Raw genomic sequence first — 22,363 nt, forward strand, 5'->3', positions numbered from 1 at the left:
GAAATTGATGCATACCTCTCTATGTGCAAATTCAAAAGGAGCACAAGTGAAGCTACTTTGTATACAAGGTCAGACCTGGAAGGTAATTTGATCATTGTCTCAATCTATGTTGATGACATTGTGTACACTGACAACACTGAAAGGCTGCTTAGTGAATTTAAAATAGAAATGATGCAGAGGTATGAGATGTCTGATCTTGGGCTCCTTCATCATTTTCTTGGCATGGGAATACTGTAAACCGATCAAGGGGTATTTATTCATCAAGGCAAATATGCCAAATCCTTGCTTAGTAAGTTTGGACTTGGTGACTGCAAACCAGTCTCCATTCCCTTGGCCACTGGTGAGAAACTGAAGAAGGTGGATGGGAGTGAGTTGGCTGATGAAGGACTTTATAGAAAAATAGTAGGAAGTTTACTATATTTGACAACAACAAGACCTGATCTAATGTATGCTGCAAGCTTACTATCATGGTTCATGATTGGACCTACCAAGATTCACATGGGAGCTGCAAAAAGAGTCCTAAGATATGTGCAAGGAACTCTCAACTATGAGATTGAATACGTAAAGGATCAATCAACAACTCTTATTGGATTTTGTGATGCAGATTGGGCAGGAAGTGAAGATGATAGCAGGAGCATTTCGGGCTATGCATTCAGCTTTGGAAGTGGAGCATTCTCCTGGTCCTCTGTGAAACAGAACACAGTAGCATTATCAACTGCAGAAGCTGAGTATGTCTCAGCATCTGAAGCAACTGCTGAGGCCATTTGGTTACGGTTTGTTCTTGATGATTTTGGTGAAATGCAAGCTGAGGCAACACCCTTGTTTTGTGATAACATATCAGCAATTTCAATGGCCAAAAATCCTGTTTTCCATCAAAGAACAAGACACATAAACAGGAAGTATCATTTCATAAGGGAGGCTCTGCAAGAAGGAGTAATTAATGTGAATTTCTGCAGAAGTGAAGAACAACTTGCAGACATCTTCACAAAAGCACTGCCTAAAGATAGATTCAAGCAACTAAGGCTGAAGCTTGGAGTTAAACCAGTAAATAGCTTAGGAGAGGCTGTTGAAAGCTAAGCTGATTACTTGTGGCTGAAGCCTTGGAAGAAGACTACGCAGACTGTAGCAAGAAGAATGAAGAAATGGAAGAAATTCTGTTAAATCGGTTAAGGAGGCAGTTAAAACCGTTATGGTAGTTATAGTTGTTTTTACTGTTACAAATCAGTTACAAACCGTTTCTTACATGTGTAAGAATTGTGACCCTCCATTATTGGATAGATGAGATGATTTTGATTCCTAAAATAATGGAATCAGTTACATGCAATGTGTATAAAAGCAGAGTTTGCTGCATTAATGAAATATAGAAAAACCATAAGAATTTCTTCTCAATCTTCTCTGCAAACTTGAATACAATTTTCTTCTCAATACCTTCAGAAGACAAACAGTGAGAAGGGCAAGGCAGAGTTTAAACAGTCAATGGCGACATGGAATCTTATAGGTCAAACCAAATAAATATTTGATTTAATATTTTCGGGCCATTTCTATCAGTTAATGCAATCGTCATATTGATAACATTCAATGATATTGGATTGATGGTGTATATAAGTTCTATTAAAAGAAACTGGGGAATCAAAGAAGGTTTCTCATTTGTTGTTGATTCTATAACAGAAAGTATTTAAATCAAATTGGCAATTTATGCCATACAAATTTGTTCTATCTGGTTAGTATGATTGCCTCTATTTATGATCTGCTCAAGCTGGAAAGGACATCAATGAATTTATCTTCTCTGCAAGGAATTGTCAAACCACCCATTGGATGATTAAAACCAAACTCCTCTTCAGCTTTAGTAAGCAAATCTTGAAATGAAGGCTCATTCAGATAGGACACTGGAACTACAAATCGCTTCTTCTCTCTTTCGCCAATGTAGACAGCTAAGAAACCTTTCGGTACATCTAAAGATCTTGAAGCTGGTTTACTCGCATTCCATACAGATCGGCGTAGAATTTGTTTGGCTAGAGCAGCAGCCAGATGTCTAGTCATGGTGTTACTGTTGATGTATGTTTTCAGAAAAGAACTTAAGAGAGTCTGTCACTTGAGGAAAAGATATCAGTGGAGAATGTGATGACTTGGTTGAGACACCATTACGTATCTAGGTATATATAGAAGAAATAGCATGAATAAAAAAAAAATCCTTCAGCATTTGTAGTGGCTAGAAATCATTTGCTAGGGTCTGCTTAGGACATCTCATGAGGGATCATGTGACCTTGCCTTCTAATTAATCAACAACAATAGGGTAGTGAGGATTCATCTCTCTCCTACTATGTCTACACGTCTAAACACCAGAATGCCCTACGACCACATAGATAAGCCTGATTGAGGTCCAGGCTAAAGATTGTAAATTGGATGGTGGGACATTAAATGCTGACACAACGCAAAACTGACTTTTGGAATAGGGACATATGCTTGAGAGACATGTTCAGGACATTCAATGAATGAATGATATGTGTAGAAATAAAGATTATAGACGAGCCGTAGTCAAGCAAGATACAGCCTACACGGAGAAGGAAAACTCCTTAAATGAATAGGATGAGTTTATATTGGTTCAATATAACGTGGGAGACAGTGAAAAAAGCAATGGTTGTGACTTGTCATGTACTAACTAGTAGTCCACAGCTTGTCTGATAATCGAAGGGTTAATTGATTTACCAAACTTCAACTAATTGTATCCAGATACCTAATCTGAGATCACTTGGTTTTGCATCTCAGTCAGCATTAAATACCCTTTCCGGTCCCAGTTTAGTTTTTTGGAGGTCATCTTGCTTCCCAACAATACGTCGGAACAATATTGACGGTATGAATCACTATCGGTCCCTATATTTCTTGACCAGTTGGAAGACCAGACCATGTGATGCTCTTAAGCTATATCATGAGCAGCCCCCGGCAAATGATTACTGTGTACTCGCCATATTATTTACAGGATTTTGTACAAAAGTTTTCCTCTATATATATACCAGCACATTTTATCACAACAGCTCAAGCATTCGCATTGTATATTGATATCAATTCCCTAACTCTTACATAGTTACGTTTCTTCTGAAAAAATACCTCAGCAAGAAGACCATGGGTGTTCGCTTGCCTACTGTTACCGCTAAGCGAGTTCCTTGACAATCTACAGCTTCCACATCATTGGATGTTCCAAAAGGTTCCTTGACAGTTTATGTTGGAGAGTCCAAGAAGAAGCCATTTGTTGTTCCCATATCCTACTTGAACCAGCCTTTGTTTCAAGATTTACCAAGTAAAGCAGAAGAAGAGTTCGGTTTTGACCATTCAATGGGTGGTTTGACCCTTCCTTGCAATGAAGAAACTTCTAGCTTCAGGAAATAATAACCGAAAACAATTTTGTAGGCCAGACATTGCCAGTCCCATGTAAATATATATACTTTCGTTATGGAGAACAAAACAAGTTTGCTAAATGAAAAATCATTTCATGCGAACAATTTTTTTTGTGGTCACTAGACAAAGCATTGCTTCAGTTTCCTCTCAATATTTAACTGAATACCACTATTACTGTACTTCTCTGATGATTGTATCAAATGATTGGATGGACAATCTGAATCACATCAAATTTTTCCAAACATAATAAAATATTCATATTCAGACAATGATAGCAATTTTTAAATTGAGCAAGAAGAATCTAGGATTAGGATCCGGATCATTTATATGAATGAATCAATTAATTTAATAATATGATTATAAAAAAGCCAATAATATTAAAAAATAATAATGACTAATCAAAAAATAAATAAATACTTGTCAATATTATAAAAAAATACCTCTAAATATTCATACAAAATGCTTGACTCTCCAATTATTCAAATATAGACATATACAACACCGACCTTAGGAATGCATGTAGTAGGTTAGCATTAATTCTTATACTGCCGACTATAACAAAAGAGTTGCTACGATACAAGTAGCACCCTCTAATAGATTCAATCCACATCATAACAGATGTTTTAGCTGAATATGTTGGTTTAAATGGAATTATCCTGCTAATTGCTATTGTACTTTTTATTTTTTACTTACATCGTAGTAACACTATGAATTGCGCATAAGAGAAAGGGTAAAATTAGTTTGCTTAGATTATAGTATGATAATGCTGTTGAATTGAAAAAAAAAAAAAAAAAAACAGCTTCATAAAAAAGAGTGGGGAAAACTACAGAGTATTGCTTGCATGTGTAAGAAGATTTTTCGTTTGCTGAAACTGTTCGATATTATAACAGAGAAGAGAAATATTTACATTCAATTGGCAGTTTTGGCCATACAAAATTGTTTTCTCAGATTAATATGGTTGTGAAGTCGACTTATGATCTACTCAAGCTAGAAAGAATGTCAATGAAAGTATCTTCTCTGCAGGGAATTGTCAAACCACCCATTGGATGATTAAAACCGAACTCCTCTTCAGCTTTACTTAGCAAATCTTGAAATGAAGGCTCATTCAGATAGGATACTGGAACTACAAATCGTTTCTTATCCATTTCGCCAACGTATACAGCTAAGAAACCTTTTGGTACATCTGAAGATCTTGAAGCTGATTTATTTGTAATCCACACAGATCGGCATAGAATTTGTTTGGCAAGAATAGCATGAAAATGTCTGGCCATGGTGTTTATGTTGAGTGTTGTTGTATCTCTGTTGAAGATGATTAATAGAAAGAAAAGATATTTTGTTACTTAAGGAAAGGATACGAGTGAGAATGAGCTGACTTATGTTGGTTGTGCCTTGTGATTCCAATAACTTGATATATATAGAAGAATAGCAGGTAGAAAAGAAATCCTGTACTATTTGAAGTGAGTGGCCAAAATCCATTCGCTGAGGTCTGCTTAGGACATCTCAGATTCTCAGTAGAGAATCATGTGGCCTTACCTTCTAACTAATCAGCAAATGTAAGGTAGTGAGGATTCATATCCCCTCCTACCATGTCTACTTGTCTAAGCGCTAGCATTCCCTATGACCACATAAAAGATAGTAAGTTGAAAGGTTGGAAAATTCAATCTTGAGACACATGGAAAACTGATTTTTGGATTAGGTACATGCTCGAGGGACATGCTAGGGACAGCCAATGTTTGATATATTCAATTAAAGCTTAGTTAGTCACTTGTTTTTGTAAGACCCATGTTTTGGCATATCAGACCTAAATCCAAGTGTAGCCTAAATCTAAGAACCCAACCTAGCCTATGTGTATTGAAAGATAATTTTGCCAGATAACTGATTTTCCCTTCTCCTTTTCCCTCCCCTATCGTAACTTTTCTCCCAAATATACTAAAGAATTCAGCTTTATCTAAACTTAAGCTTTTGGGTTTTAAGAAGGTTTGAAGAAACAAGTATCATGACTCCCTCTTTTATTGTTTTTGAATAGTGATTAAACATTATATATTTAGTAGCTTTTGAGTAGGTAAATAATCAGTATATGGATGATAACATGTGGGTTAAAGACAATCTGAATCGATTCATAAGAAGCATGTTCTAGGATGATTTTGATAGTTTGTGGATTAAAAAAGTGTTTTGGGATTTTATGATGTTTAATATGTTAATTTGATAATTGGATGGTTTGAGATATTTAATTAATGTTTTAGGGTGTTAATTTATCTTAAAAGAAACTAATATTAGAACTGGAGTTATGAGTTTTGGAGGAAAAGATTGAATTTTAAGGGTTTGCATTTTGGAAAACTAATATATCAAGATTCTGAAATCCTGATCAGTCAGTCAACTGGTTTGTTTGAACCGATCAATTGGTTGACCTGATGGTATCGGTTGAGTGGTTGGTCAATTTCGGTCAACTAGTTGACCAAACAGTGGAGATTGATCGGTTCTTTTAGGTTTGTTCAGTTTGGAAAATGTTTGGGATCGATTTGATGGATATGTTTTGGTTTTATAATTATGTTTTGGTCTCTAGTCTTAGATTGTAATCTTTTATGTTATCTATTTCGAGTTTTTTTTTAGTATTTTATGCATTCGTTATAGGTTTTGCTGACATTTCTTCTAGCGATCCTTAGTAGTCTCCAATTCTACATCTATTTGTCTTATGCCTTTATTTTTTAGGTGAGTGAGATAATTTTTAATATGCATGTAATATAAATAATTTATAAATGTTGATTATATGATGAGTACATATGACATTCTTGAATATCCATATATGTTGGTTTATTTTCCAGGTACTCATTATTTTCTTGAATTTGTATTTGTATTTTGTCGATTTAATTTTATTCGGTGCATTGTTTGTGTGCTTTGATATACATATATATTCGAATATCTATTATGTCTGGATATCAGGATAAGTTGAGAATAATTAGGAGGTTTAACCTATTGGTTAGCCAACCCTTTTTATATATATGTGTAGGGCAATATACAATAGTAATGGTAGAGATTACCACACAAGAGTATGACTATAATATTTCGTATATAGTTATATTCTAAAATAGGATACGTGTTAGAAACTCCATACTAACAGAGAGTAGTTAGTTAATATGCACATAATAGTTTATATACCTTGTTGGTGAAAGAGACACCAACCTGTAAAGACTGAACCTTAAGGTTTTTTTTTTTTTGTTACTTGAGCCTATGACTTAGTCTGATGTCTAACATGTATACCACTACCATACTACTGTTATACTTAATTTATGTGCGTGTGTATTTCAGTTCTTATACTTCTATTACATCATAATTTATGGCTTATAACTTATAAATATATATAATGTATATTAAATGATATTTCATCATTAAGTTGGTTAAACCCACCCCTCCATTCTAACATTATTTTCAGGTTCTTAGCTTTTATTAATAAGTTGACCTTCGCTTGAGAGTTTTTGCTACTTTATTTGTTTCTCAATAATGTATATTAAATGATATTTCCTCACTGATTTGGTTGAACTCACCCCTCCATCAAAATTGGATGCACTACTTGAATGGGGAGAACTTTTCATGAATTACTCTTAAGATTTGGAGGCACTACTTGCATAGGGAGACATGAGAGATATTTTCAGATCATAAGAGTCTCCAGTATATCTTCCAGCAGTAGGATCTGAATTTGAGACAAAGAAGGTAGATAGAACTGTTAAGTGATTATGATTGCTCGATTTAGTATCACCTGAACAAGGTGCATGTTGTTGCCGATGCCTTAAACAAAACATTTATGGGTAGTTTGGCTCATATTAAAGAGGTAAGGAGACCTTTAATTAGAGAGTTACACGAGTTGTTGGATGAAAATGTCAATTTTGATATGGGTGAATCATAAGCATTGTTGGTTCACTTTCAAACTATATCAGACTTGATAGACCAAATTAAAGTAGCTTAGATGAAAAATGAGTCACTATGCAAGATTCAAGATGAGTTGGAATTAAGAAAAACATCTAGTTTTGTTGTTAGTAAGGATAATGTGTTGAGATTGGTTCTAGGCTATGTGTGTCTGAGGTGGATGATCTGAAAAGAGATATGTGATAGAAGCACACCAAATTGCCTATACCATACATCCTAGTTCTAACAAGATGTGGACTTGAGAGGGTGTTACTGGTGGAATGGAATAGAGAAAGACATTATAGAGTTTGTATTTCGATGCTTGACCTGTTAAAGGATTAAAGGTGAGTATCAGAAGCCACCAAGGATTTTGCAGTCATTATAGATTCCTACCTGGAAATAGGAGAGGATCACTATCAATTTTATGTCAAGATTACCACAAAGTTAGGAGGGTTATGATTCGGCTTGGATGATAATTGATCTGACTAAGTCAACTCATTTCTTTCCAATAAAGATAACACATGGGTTTGCAAAAATATATGTTAATGAGATTATGAGGTTATATGATGTGTTGATCTCCACTGTGTCTGATATAGGTCTATAGTTCACTTCTCGATTTTGGGTGAACTTTCATGAAGCAATGAGGATTAAGGTTAAGTTAAGCACTGCTTTTCATCATCAGACCAATGAACAGTCTGATACGACTATACAAATTTTTGAGGATATGCTGAGAGCTTGTGTGGTTGATTTTAAGGTCGGATGGAGCAAGTATTTGTCTGTGGTAGAGTTTGCATATAACAATAGTTATCACATAAGTATTGATATGGCTTTATATGAGGCTTTGTATGGTCGAAAGTCTAGATCACTCATATATTGGTATAAGGTTGGTGAGAAAAGATTGATGGATCCTGAGTTAATACAAATTACTTTGGATAAGATCAAGGTGATCTGAGATAAACTTTGAATAGCTTAGAGTATGCAAATTACATGGGTTGGAGGAGGTATAATTTAGAGTTTTCAGTGGGTGACAATGTGTTCCTGAAAGTCTTTTCCAACAAAAAGAATATTCAGATTTTGGAATAAAGAAAAATTAATTCCTCGTCTTATAGGGCCCTTTGAGATTTTGGAAAGAGTAGGGGCAATGGCATACATACTGTTTTCTCTCTCCTAATTTGTCCTTCATACATCCGGTGTTCCATGTTTCGATGTTGAGGGAGTAATTGCAAGATCCATCTCATGTTCCAGAAGTTCAACTAGTTTAGGTGAGGAAGGATATGTCATATGAAGTACAATCAATAGGAGTAGTGGATCAACAAGTTAGAAAGCTTTGGTAGAAGGAAATTGCATCATTTAAGGTTGTGTGAAACGAAATTCCATGCAAAGAGGCAACGTGGGAGCTTGAGTAGGAAATGAGTGGCAAGTATTCGTACTTGTTCGATCATGATGGGAAGATTTTTGCTCTTAAAGTTTAAATTCAAGGATGAGTTTTGTATAACGGAGGGGATGTTGTAAAACCCATGTTTTAGCCCATTAAACCTAAACCCAAGAACCCAACCTGACCTATATATTTTAAGAGATTTTTGTTTCTAGAGAATTGGTTTTCCCTTCTTCTCTTTTTCTCTCCCTTGCGATAACTTTTCTCCCAAATATACTAAAGAATTCAACTATATCTAAACTTAAAGTTTTTGGTTTTAAGAAGGATTTGAAGAAACAAGTATCATGACTCACTATTCTGTTGTTTTTGAATGGTGATTAAACATCATATCTCCAGTAGCTCTTGAATGAGTGAATAATCAGAATATGGATGATAGCATAGGGGTTAAAGGCAATCTGAATCGATTCATAAGAAACATGTTCTAGGGTGATTTTAATAGTTTGTGGATTAAAGAAGTGTTTTCGGATATGTTGATTTGGTAATTTGATGATTTAAGATGTTTAATTAATATTTTAGGGTATTAATTTGGCTTAAAGCGAACTGATTTGAGGACTGGAGTTATGGGTTTTTGAGGAACACGTTGAGTTTTAAGGATTTACAATTTTGAAAGACTAACAAATCAGGATTTTGAAATCCTGATCGACCAGTCAACCTGTATGTTCGAATTGATTGACCAATTGGCCTGATGATATCGGTTGAGTGGTTGATAAATTTTGGTTGACCGGTTGACCAAGCAGTGAGAGTTGATTTGTTCTTTTAGGTTTGGTTAGTTTGGGAAATGTTTGGGATTGATTAGGTGGATCTGTTTTGGTTTTATAATTACATTTTGGTTTCTAATCTTATAATGGTTTCTAATCTTATAATTATAATTTGTTGTGTTATCTGTTTCAAGTTGTTTTAAGTATTTTCTGTATTCGTTATAGGTTCTATTGACATTCTCCCTAGTAATCTTTAGTAATCTCCAGTTTTACATTTGTTTGTCTCTTGCTTCTGTTTTCCAGGCGAGTGAGATAATTTTTAATAGGCATGTAATATAAAAAATTTATATATGTTGATTATATGATGAGTACAAATGACATTCTTAAATGTCTATATAAGTTGATTTATTTTCTAGGTACAAATTTGTATTCGCATTCTATTGATTGAATTCTATTTGGTATATTATTCGTTTGCTTTGATATACATATATATGTGAATATTTGTTTTATCTGAATATCGGGATACTTGTTAGAAATTTCATACTAATGGAGAGTAGTTAGTCTATATACACTTAATAGTTTGTATATCTAGTTAGTGAGAGAGACACCAGACTGTAATGATTAATCATCCCATAGTTATCGAGATCGTAAACCTTTTCTGATATAAATATATGTTTCGGTTCTTATACTTCTATTATATCACAATTTATGGTCTCTAACTTATAAATATCTATAATATATATTAAATGATATTTCTTCACCGAGTTGGTTAAACTCACCCCTCTATTCTAATATTATTTTCAGATTCTTACCTTTTGTTAGCAGGTTGATTTTTAGATGAGAGTTCCTGCTACTTTATTTATTGGTATGCCTTATTTGCTTATGGGAGGCATTTCTTTTTATTTCTTTTGATTTGATGTCTTAGACACTCTATTATTACACTGTTTTTATTCAAGTTTGGACTTTTATTTCAAAGATTGAAATTTATTTAATGCAATAATACTTATTATGAATTTTTATTTTGTTTCCATTAATGATGAGAAATTTTGATGTTTTTATCTAAAAAGATATATAACAAGACAAAGAGCGCTTCAATTAGCCATTAGTGCAGTTTTGTCTAGCGAGTAGGCATTGCCGATTCAATCTAAATAAATTTTGTACTAATATAAAAAAGATTGATGATAAAAATCATTTCATGTGAACTGTTTTTTCATTCTTTCATCACATCAAAGCAAAGGATAAATCAAGAAGATAATAAAGGTGACAAAGAAAATCAAATTCTATAGATTTAATATTTATTAAATATTTGATTGCTCCATAATTATTCTTAATAGTTGATATTTTATCCTCTAGATTATTCAAAAGGTTCCATAATCTTTTCCTCATATTATCTAATATACTCTTAAGATCGAATTGAATGAATTGAATATTGCTCATTAGAATGACAATGATGCGGGAAAAGAAATCCTGGGTGATGTGGTATTTTTATGATTTAATTTAGATCAATTACTTTATTGTGTTGTATTTTATTTAACATGCTCAAAATATGAATTTTTTTGTAAGAACGCATTTTTGTAAGAAGTCAAATATTGCTTTTAATCAAAAGAAATCATTTATGAATCATGTAGTCAGTGGGTTGCCTTCGTGAGTGAACCTGGTGGTGTCAGTGAAAACCATCACCGTCACTACGGAAGTTTCATCATAATGGGGGAGGCTGCAGTGTCGGCGCAGAGGTGGATGCGGTGGTGGACGTGGAAGCGGCAAAAGTTAATTTTTGCCCACATATGTTAATGACCCATGATACAAGTGCTTGGCAGTGTTTTCTTTGAACTTATTTTCTTTTTTTCTTCGGTGATAATCTTTAAAGCTGTAAATTTAATTTCTTGATATATAGTAAGCTTAGCCATGAAATCGTGGAAACTAAATGAAACAAATCGAAGAAAATGAAAAGATTTGTGAAAGTTTAAAAGATTTCATAATAAATAATCTCTTGAGACACTGCTTACAATCTGTACATGATATGTAAAGTATGCTACAAAATTGTTTTCTCTAATATATGTTAATCTGTCGCTTTTATGACGCATTTAAGCGAGAAGTGAGATCGATGAAGATGTCTTCCCGACAAGGAATTGTGAGACCACCCATTTGATGATCAAATCCATATTCCTCTTCAGCTTTACTTAGCAGCTCTTGAAATGAAGGCTGGTTCAAGTGTGATACTGGAATCACAAATCTTTTCTTCTCTTCTTCTCCAACATATACTGCAATATAGCCTTTTCGAACATCCCTAGCTGGAGATGATCCTCGAAGAAGATGTTGCTTAGCTTGAAGAATACGAGGCAAGCGAATAGCCATCATTTTGCTTGGATGTAAATGTAAGAACAACAAGAAGATTGTTAGGATTTTATTAAAGAACTGAGAACTCTGATTCTTGATGAGAATGTGAAGGCTTGAGTTGGATTGACAAGGTAATTGTGTGCTGTATATATAGAGGAAAGATCACAAAAACAAAAGAAGAGCACCATTGTGGATAATGGATCTACTGGTGTATGGTCATTTGGATGGGGTCTAATGAGAGACATGAAGTAGTGAAGGATCACATGGTATTGTCTCAAAAGCAAGACTGATAACATAATGTCCCCAGCATTTTTTGAGAAAAACAATCTACTCAGGACCCACTTGAAATTCAAGGAGTTAGCTATTAGGAAGTCTATCTTAAGTTGTGACCACTTGAACACTGCAGACAACCTTGAGACATCTACCCTCTTGAATTAGAGTTGTACGATATAGAAGGATCATTTCTGTGGACGACCTCTTAGAGTTCAGGGCATGCTTCAGACGTCTAACTTCTTTTTTTTGTTGTTGTAATGATGGGTAGAGGTCTTATGGACCACATTTGTCTTGTAAATTATAAAGCTTTTCTAAATCAGCAGTATGAACATGGCTTATCAGCATTTATTGCTCTAGCAATATATTCGAACATGTATCACCAGGAAAAGTAAAAGGGACAAAAACTTGCTAGACAAAACCATGTGAAGTGCATATGAAGTGCGTGACACTGCTTCACCCTTTTTAGAACCTATCCTGCATTTCAGAATATCTTGATGCAACTGCAAATGACGAAGTTAATGTCGGTAATTGTTTCCAGCCCTTGAATTTGAAATGTGGGTGCCACAGGAACAGAAAAAGAGCATCAATGCTATCCTCAGGAAGATTTCAACCTGTGAGGCCAAATATGTTGCGAGGCCTTTTATTTATTCACTTTGGCAAAGCAAAATCTCCATTTATTTTATGCATTTCGTGAACAGTGTTAAAGAAAAATCAACCAAGGTGAAAAAAACATAAAGTGAAAGAAGGAATGAAAAGGGCGAGGCGTGTATGCTCAGCTGAAAAAAATAAATGAAAGAAGAATATTCATTTGCAACCTTATAGTTGAATAGACCATGATTGCAGTATTTTATATGCTGGAAAAACAGCAGTTTGGCAGCTGATGTTTTAGCTAAACTTGCAGGTATTCACAACGAAGTGGTTCCAATGGAATATCCTGATATCTACTTTCTTTTCTTGTAGTCATAGAACACAGTGACTTACTGTACATAGGAGATAAGGTGAAATCAATTTCATTTGATGATTTTGGCCACTGAAATCAGTCAATTAAATTATTACTGGGATATCTGTTGATTTTAAAACTGCGCAGGTAAAAATTTCCCAGCAAAGAGGCTTTTTGGAACTAATTTTGATCATTTCAGATACTGAATACAAGTGTGTATATATATAGAGCTAGAAATACTAGAAGTTTCATGGAGATACACTTCACCTAAACTCACCTAATACATACATCCTACCCCTCAACTTATGTCAGTACACAACCCATAATTTCTGCAGAAAATCACTGCAACAAAATCTCAGCAGCTTATACACAATACAGAGGAACTACATTTTTGGAGTGTCTAGCAACAGTGTCGTTGCATCAACTATATCATAATAATGATACTGTATTGAAAATTCAGGTTCAATAAAAAGGAGGAAACTACACTCTAAAAGGAATGGTCAAACCACCCATTGGATGAACAAAAACCAAACTCCTCTTCAGCTTTACTTAGCCTAGCTTGAGATATTGAAAGCTTGCTCGGATAGGACACTGAGACTAAAATTGCTTTGCCCTCGAAAAAGTCCTTGAAGCAGTAAATTTCTTGATGTTGAGTTTTTGCCACGACATTGTAACAAAACAAATATAACAAATCCTGTTTTATCTATGCATATAATTAATATCTATGAAAACTTCAGTAATTTGCTTATGTAATGCGACCAAATTGAGAGAGAATAAATTCTGTACATGTTGGGTAATGTATGCTACAAAATTGTTTCTTCTAATATATTTAATCCATCCCTTATATCATAACTCATTTATGGGTTACTCCAAATTCATCTTTTTTCTTTTCAAAATAAAAAAAAATCAAAATATAAAATAAAGATTGATATTTTAGCAAAAGCAAGCTGGGAGGATTTCACATATGGAAAAAATCAAGCTGCAATTTTGAATGGAATCAGAAGCCTAATTGTACTCCATTTTACCCAAAACTAGAGAGACAAAATAAATTCAAGGTCAAGTTACATGATTATTGGACGAATATGCATAAAAATTAAGCCTAGGGACATAATTACATTTTTAATAGATCAATTTGATTTAATCATGGGCCAAATTAAAGTTTAATTATGTTTAAGAATTTTTTTTGGTCCAATTAAATGGTTTAATTAGGTGCAAGGACTTAATTATACTTTAAATGGGTTAAATTAATTTTATTAGGGGCTTAATTGGTGAAAAATTAAGTTTGGGGCCCAATTTGGGCTTAATTGAGAAGATTGAAATTTTAGGAGACCAAATTTATTTTTTACCAAGTTAATTGGTTCAAATGAGGGGTAAAATTGCAAGAAAATCAAAATTTTGAGGTTATTTAAGGGTTAAATTGAAGAAATTCATAATCACGAATCATTTTACAAAAAAATTTCAAAAAATTTAGAAATAAAGTCGAAATATAAATTAGAAAGAATATTAAGATACCTTAATCGGATCGAGATGTTTTCAAAGAACCTGAATTGGTAATTGGTCAAAAGTCCAAAACTCTGAATGAGATTAAGATATTTAACTGAAAATGTTGAAGACTGGAAGTTCATGTTTAAGCACATCATGTGCCTTGGCAATGATCATCATAGCAGATGATCGTTTTCAAGTAATTAGCCTCAACATCTTTTCTATAAGAATTGTAACAACTGGAGGAACAGAGATTTACAGCTACTCTTTCCCTGACAGTAAATTTTCCTTACTTGGTTTTGAACTATACAGGGATGGACGCAAGTTTTTGATTTTTAACATTATACAAGCAAAAAAGAACTTGACTTATCTAGGCCTTTGTCTATGATGAGCTGATGCTGACACCATAAAAGATGCTTACTAATTAGTTGTTAATTAAAATCCATTTTCAGATGAAGAATTTCCATTTCTGGTGCTGGAGGAACACAATTCGAGTAATGATCATGGCGTAGCGCATTTAACAAAAGTAAGAACTCACAAGCGAAGTTTCTAAGAGGAAAGTATATAATATATGAGAAAAAGTACTCATTGATTAATGCTTGTGCTTTCTAAATTGAAATACAATTTGACAAAACAGCAATAATGCTGTGAAGCATGTTCATTTCCTTGAAGGAAAAAGGTATCCGAGAAAAGGTCTGTACATGGTACTCATAAGTGTCTTCTTTACAGAACTGTGTTAGAGTTGATCTATCTTACTCTCTGCTTTTATGATTAACTTAAGCAAGAAATGACATCCATGAAAATCTCTTCTCTGCATGGAATAGTGAGACCGCCCATTGGATGATCATAGCCGAATTTTTCTTCAGCTTGACTTAGCAAGTCTTGAAATATAGCTTGGTTCAAGTATGATACTGGAATTACAAATCTCTTCTTTTGTGTTTCTCCAACATAAACTGCCAGGCAGCCCTTTGGCACACTTGAAGCTGATGGTGATAGCTGGAGCATTTGCTTAGCACGTACAATAGCAGACAAACGGAAACCCATTATTTCAAATGGATATGAGCAAGGAAAAGAAATCTAAGCAGACTTATTGCACAGAGGAATTTTGATTCTCAAGGATGTGAAGGTTTGAGTTGCTTGTGAACCTAAACATGTTGGTATTTATATATGTGAAGATTTACAAGATAGAAATCCCCTTATGCAAGAAGCCGGTCGTCAAGAAGCCCTTGGATGTGGTCTAGTCAAGAAATGAGCTCGAGCCATCACATGGTTCTGTCTTCAACCTAATTATCAAGAATACAGGCCTGACTGACCATTATTAATTTCTATGAAACATTATGACCCCACTGCTCTATTAACTATAAAGTTGTAGTTAAATTTGAAGTTATTTAAAGAGGATAACACTAATTATCCAAATCACAATAGACTGATAGTTTTTTTTTTTTTTTGTCATATCAGAGACCTGCTTAAGTCATCTGCTATTTCTTTTATAATATTCAGACAACATGTCCACTGAATTTCTTCTATTCATATTATCACATATTTATCAAATTCAAAGATGTGAGATAAGCCTGTAAAAAAAAAAAAAATTAAAGTAAAATTTCGTGGAAATTAGCTGACATCCTCAATTCACAGTCTATACAACCAAGTCAGGTTTCCTGCAATAAGTGATATAGAACCAGAAAGTGATAGCTAAGAACCTTTTCTACAGGTAAGAGAAAATTCATCTATAGCAGAACTTGTGTAGCAACTTACAACCATATCATATCTGACTCACTAATTTTCATATCAATGAATAGACTTGCTGGACCGGACACCATGAAGTTCACATGGCCTCGCCCTACTGCCAGTACTGATGATTAGCCACCTCAATATATCATCGTACGGACATGCTTTTACTTTGAGGAGCGGACTTGCTCGACCGGACACCATGAAGTTCACATGACCTTGCCCTACTGCCAGTAATGATGAATAGCCACCTCAATATATCATCGTACGGAGATGCTTTTCCTTTGAGGAGCAATCACCAACAACAGTCTCTATATATGATAGATGAGTGATCATTTTCAAGAGGTTTCCTTTTACTGTTGTTCCAAATGTGATCACTTACGTCCCATAGGATTGCCTAGAACTAACAATCAGCCAAGACTGGCTTCGTGGTCATAGTTGTATGAGTTTCAATTTGTGATCATCAGTTCTGCAGTATTTCTCTTTTCATGAACAAACAATTTGTGTGCGAAGCTGAAATGAATGCGAGCTGAAATGCTTAACAGGATGAAGATAAAGGAAATATGAAATTTGATACTCCATTCATTACATTTGACATGTCAATTCTACAATAAGAAATGACATTTCACTTTCTTCGTTTTATGTTAATTGAATGCGTCAACTTTCCAGACTAGATTTTCCCTACTCAAGTCTCCATCACCACTTTCTTTGCACGACTAATGTACGAAGCAGTCTCACTGTAAAATTATCAGTTGTCAAAACAAATTTGAGTGGCAAGCAATAATTTCAGGGGACCATTGTTGAACAGTTGCTGTAGATGCTCTCCTTACTAAATGACCCATCTATATCAGATGTTACTAAAATATTGGACCTGCTTTAGCCTGGTGGTCTTACACGACCTATTTTGTGCCACATATTTAGATGGGGATAAGATGAAGACTTCCATGAGAGCAGTTTAAAGCAGAATCTGTTCCTTTAGGCATAAGTAATGGGTTCAGACTAAGTTGATGCTTACAATAATAGAAGAGACAGTATTTTCCAATACAATCTGTATGTTTTGATCATGTATGATAAGTATGATTAAACAAAATCTATAAAAGTAATCCTTAACAAACATTACAACATGTTATCTAGAGAAGTATGGTTGAAGATGGCACCAGAGTGATTCCAACCTTAGCATCATTTAAGTCTATCATCTCATTGGACAAGCCTCCTGAAGTTGTGTTCCCTACTTAAAGAGCATTTATCACCATTCACCTTCAGTGTGTGATGTGGGTAGACAACTCTTACCCCAAAGCAGTTTCAGTTAGCAGGTGATGGCAATTCTGTTGGAAGAAGGATAGGTATGGTAGAAGATAAAAAAAAGTGCAAAGTCAAAAACTCAAGAACAAAAAGAAGATTGATTGTTATTTTTCTAAACTTTCTTAAATATTCTCTCTTTGTATTGCTTAATAATGCTGAATTATAAGCTTTTTAATGGGCATAAAGTCCTAAAAAATCAAAGAATTAAACTAATATAAGAAAATCCTAATCTAAATAGGAATTGTTCTCTTCTTACTGAACCAGTCGATCGGGTCAACTATTTCCAGAAATCAGTTTACTTTCAATACCTCCCTTAAACTTGATTTCTTCATGACTCCTAACATATCTCTCATCTCGATAAAAACATCATATTTGAGTGGCTTTGTGAAGATATCCGCGAATTGGTCTTGTGTCTTCACATACTTGACTTCAATTTCCTTGTTTGCAATGCAATCTCATAGGTAATAAAATCTTGTGTTAATATGCTTACTTCTATAATGAAATACTAGATTATTTGCTAATGCAATGGCTGATGAGTTGTCCATATAAATTTCAGTAGGCATCTCTTGTGGCATTTACAATTCCTTCAATAATCTCCTTAGCCATATGCAATGACAAACATGATGTAGCAGCTACATATTCAGCTTCACATGTTGACAAAAAGACTATAGATTGCTTTTTTGAACTCCATGTGGATGTTGTGTTTCCTATATAGAAAACAAAACTCGTAGTGCTCTTTCTATCATCCATATCTCCAGCTCAATCATTATCACTATAACTCATAAGTTCAAAACTATTAGAATAATCGTAGAACAAGCTAAAATCAACAATACCTTTGATATACCAAAGAATTCGCTTCAATGCTTTGAAGTGTGTCATAGTTGGTGTCTCTATAAATCTACTCACAAGTCCTACTCCAAAAAGAATATCTGAACAAGTGCATGCCAAATATCTCAAACTCCTAACTAAGCTTTTAAATGTTGTGAAGTTTATCTTCTCTCCTTCATCATTCTTTGACATCTTTACTCCACACTCAACCAGAGTATTTAGTTTTGCACAATCCTTCATATTAAACTTCTTGAGAACATCCCTTGCAAACTTCTCTTAATTCACAAAGATTCATCTTCTTCTTGTTTGATCTCAATCCCCAAGTAGTAAGATATGAGACTAATATTTGTCATCTTAAACTCTTTGATTATTGCTTTCTTGAAGTCTTCAAACATCTTTGGATTATTTCCTGTAAAGATCAAGTCATCCATATACAAACATATAATAAGAGTATCACCACTCTCTTTGATCTTTACATATATAGTTTATTCATAGGGGCATTTAACAAATCCATTTTTTAAGAAATAGCCATCAATGTGATTACACCGCGCTCTTGGGCTTGCTTCAATCCATACAAGGCTTTGTTCACCTTTAATACCTCGTCTTTATGTCCCTTCACTTCATATCTCATAGGTTGCTCAATGTAGACCTTCTCTTCAAGGAATTGATTTAAAAAAAGGCTGATTTGACATCCATTTGATAGATTCTTTATCTATGTTTGGCAACAGTGGCAATTATTAATCGAATGGTCTCCAATCTAGCAATAGGAGCAAAATCCTTATCATAGTCAATCCCAAGCTTTTAACTATAGTCTTTTACCACTAACCTTGCCTTATATCTCTTCACCTCTCCTTTGGAATTCTTGTTTTCTTTATAGATCCACTTGGAACCTAATGACTTCTTTCCTCTTAGTCTAGGAACCAACTTTTATATGTCATTCTTCTTAATTGATGCAATCTCTTCATCCATAACAATTCTCCACTTTTTATCCTTTATATTTTCTTGAAACACTATAGGATCACATGTAGCAAGTTGACAATACAGTGTTACATCATCATCAATAGAATTAGTTACCTCATACAAGTTATCAATGCTCCTTATCTTTCTTGGTGGACGTGGGTTGCCACTACTAGAACTGCCACTAAAAGAAGAAGATAAATGTGAATTTGAGTTCATTGGTGATTATGGAGGTGTAACTATAGGTTCTAGATGATCTTTATATATCTTTTCCTCTTCATCAAGAATTGGTAGAAAATCATATTTCCTACTATCATCTACCTTTCAATTCAATGCATTTTTTTTAATTAAATTCAACAATTCTATTAATCACTATATTTCCTTCATTAGGAATGTAAAGCTTGTATCATTTAGACTTTTGATCATAGCCCACAAAATCTTTTTGCTCTTGTCATCTAACTTGATCCTTACTTGATCATCTACATACATATAGCCAATACTTTCAAGTGGGTAGCACTTGGCTTTCTTTCATTTCATGTCTTTTATAGAGTCATGCCATTCAAACCTTTAGTTAGAAACCTATTTGACAACTAGATAACACAATCTAAACTTCAGCCTAAAAATCCTTTGGCATATTCTTAGTTTTGAGCATGTTTCTCGCCATATTAAAGATGTTTTTATTCTCTCTCCACCACACCATTTTGTTATGGTGATCTAGGCACTATTAAGAGTCTTTTTATATCATGAACTTCACAAAACTCATTAAAATCATTACAAAACAAATTCACCCCCATTTGTCCTATATGATTTTATAGAATAACCACTTTTTTTTGTCAACTAATGCTTTAAACTTTTTAAAACAACTAAACACATTAGACTTTTCTTTTAAAAAGCATACCCAAGTTTTTCTACTATAATCATCAATAAAGAGTACAAAAAACAAATTTTAACCAAACAAACATGGTTTGATAGGACCACAAACATCTGTATGTATCTCTTAAAGAAGTTGAGTTGCTCTAGATGTAGACCCCTTTGGAAAGCTCTTGCGGAGTTGCTTGCCCACTAAAAATCATTCACATAACTAACTTGGATGTATAATAAATGGTAGTTCCTTCAACATCTCTTTTTATGCCATCATCTTCAAGTTATCATAGTTTACATGCCTAAGTCTCATATGTCAAAGCCAAGTTTCATCTTTCACACATGCCTTTAAGCATTTAGGCACATCCGTCTTTATGTTTAGCAAAAACATTTTGTTCTTTGTCATGGTTACATTTGCAATCATAGCTCCATGAGTATCAAGTAATGCAAAGGTACGATCTTTCATCTTAATCTCATAACTCTCCTCCAATAATTTTCCTAAACTCAATATATTGCTTTTTATAGTAAGGATATAATAGACATCATTAATAAATTGACGACTTCCATTTTTTAATTTTATGAGAATCGTACCTTTTTTTATGGGAACCTTTGAATGATCTGCAAAGATGACATTACCTTTAATTGATTTATCAAGCTCCATAAACTTGTCTCTATCTCCACACATGTGATTACTGACACCATTATCTAGATAACACATGTTCTATTTAGCTTGCATTCATTCATCATGGACTAATAATACAGTGGCTTCTTTCTCCACTTCTATAACAAGATTGACATTCTCCTCAACCTTTCTAGTTGGATTCCAACAATCCCTGATATAATGGCCTACCTTTTAACAATTATAGCATTTAACCTTTGTTTCATCAAACTTGGATTTTGGATTGCCATTGTCAGTGTAGCCGATCGACTAGTTTGCTTCATATGGTCGACCAGTTGACTTGTTGAGGCTGCCATGACCTTCTCTTCCAAATCTGCATTTTCCTCATCTTCTTCTACATTGTCCACGTCCTTTACCCTCTTGGGTATATCCAAGGTCATCTTGCTTTGAAAAAAGTGATTATGCATCCATATCTTATTGAATTTCATTGACTCTTTCCTCATGGGCTTGTAATTTTTGCATGAGACCTTGAATTGTAAGAAAATCCATATTTCGTGACTCCTCTATTGCAACTACAACATAATAAAACTTCTTTTTCAGCGAGCATAGAATCTTCTTTACCACACGTGTTTCTTCCATCTTCTCCCCATATCTTTTCATTTGATTGTATATAGCCAATACGCTAGTAAAGTAATTCTGAAATATTCTCTGATTCCAGCATATGTAATTGTTCAAAGTCACCTCATAACTTTTTATAGAAGTACATTTCTTACATTGTTAGCTCCTTATTTTGATTCTTGCAAAACTTCTTATGTTTGCTTGACGGTAGTTGCGTTGACCACTATCTCAAAAGTTGTATCATCCTGAAATTGGTGGATGATTATGAGTGCTTGTTGATCCTTTCTTCGTGCTTTTTGCATGGTGCTTAGATTCCCATAAAAAAATGGTGTGGCGGAGAGAAAAAATAGAAGCATCCCTAACATGGAAAAAAACATTCTCAGAACCAAGAAAATGACTAAAAAGTTTTGGGTTGAAGCTTTAGATTGTCCTATCTAGTTGCCAAATAGGTTTCCAACTAAAGGTTTGAATTGCAAGACTCCACAAGAGGTATGGAATGGAAGAAAGCCAAGTGCTACTCACTTGAAAGTATTTGGAAGCATTGGTTATATGCATGTAGATGATCAAGTAAGGACTAAACTAGATGACAAGAGCAAAAAGATAATCTTTGTGGGTTATGATCAAAATCCCAAAGGATACAAGTTTTACAATCCTAACGAAAAAAGACAGTGATTAGTAAAGATGTTGAATTTAATGAAGAAGTAACATAGATTGGAAGGTAGATGATGGATGAGAAATATGAATTTCTACAAGTTCTTGATGAAGACAAGAAGATATATAAAGATCATCTAGAACCTATAATTACACCTCCACAATCACCAATTAACTCAAATCTACCTTTATCTTCTTCTTCTTCTAGTGAAAGTTCTAGTAGTGGTAGCTCACTTAGTCCACCACGAAAGATAAGGAGCTTTGATGACTTGTATGAGGTACATAATCCTATTGATGATGATGTTACACTATATTGTCAACTTGCTACATGTGATCCTATA

General features: G+C 34.0%; 3 protein-coding genes across 3 annotated transcripts; all 3 read right to left on the reverse strand.

Moving 5' to 3' along the window:
* Positions 1 to 4,207: 4,207 nt before the first annotated feature.
* On the reverse strand, positions 4,208 to 4,765 carry LOC7477850 (auxin-responsive protein SAUR23). The gene has a single exon (XM_002306116.3). The coding sequence runs from the start codon at positions 4,662 to 4,664 to the stop codon at positions 4,365 to 4,367; it is 300 nt and encodes a 99-aa protein (XP_002306152.1). The 5' UTR covers positions 4,665 to 4,765; the 3' UTR covers positions 4,208 to 4,364.
* A 6,613-nt stretch (positions 4,766 to 11,378) lies between these two features.
* LOC18097894 (auxin-responsive protein SAUR24) lies at positions 11,379 to 11,784 on the reverse strand. Its single transcript, XM_006384476.3, has one exon. It carries the CDS (start codon positions 11,782 to 11,784, stop codon positions 11,500 to 11,502), a length of 285 nt encoding a protein of 94 aa, XP_006384538.2. The 3' UTR covers positions 11,379 to 11,499.
* A 3,222-nt stretch (positions 11,785 to 15,006) lies between these two features.
* On the reverse strand, positions 15,007 to 15,739 carry LOC7453616 (auxin-induced protein 15A). Its single transcript, XM_052452135.1, has one exon. It carries the CDS (start codon positions 15,500 to 15,502, stop codon positions 15,230 to 15,232), a length of 273 nt encoding a protein of 90 aa, XP_052308095.1. The 5' UTR covers positions 15,503 to 15,739; the 3' UTR covers positions 15,007 to 15,229.
* Positions 15,740 to 22,363: the final 6,624 nt, after the last annotated feature.

The sequence above is a fragment of the Populus trichocarpa genome, chromosome 4 (assembly GCF_000002775.5).
Source record: "Populus trichocarpa isolate Nisqually-1 chromosome 4, P.trichocarpa_v4.1, whole genome shotgun sequence".
In the NCBI taxonomy this organism is placed as follows: Eukaryota; Viridiplantae; Streptophyta; class Magnoliopsida; order Malpighiales; family Salicaceae; genus Populus; species Populus trichocarpa.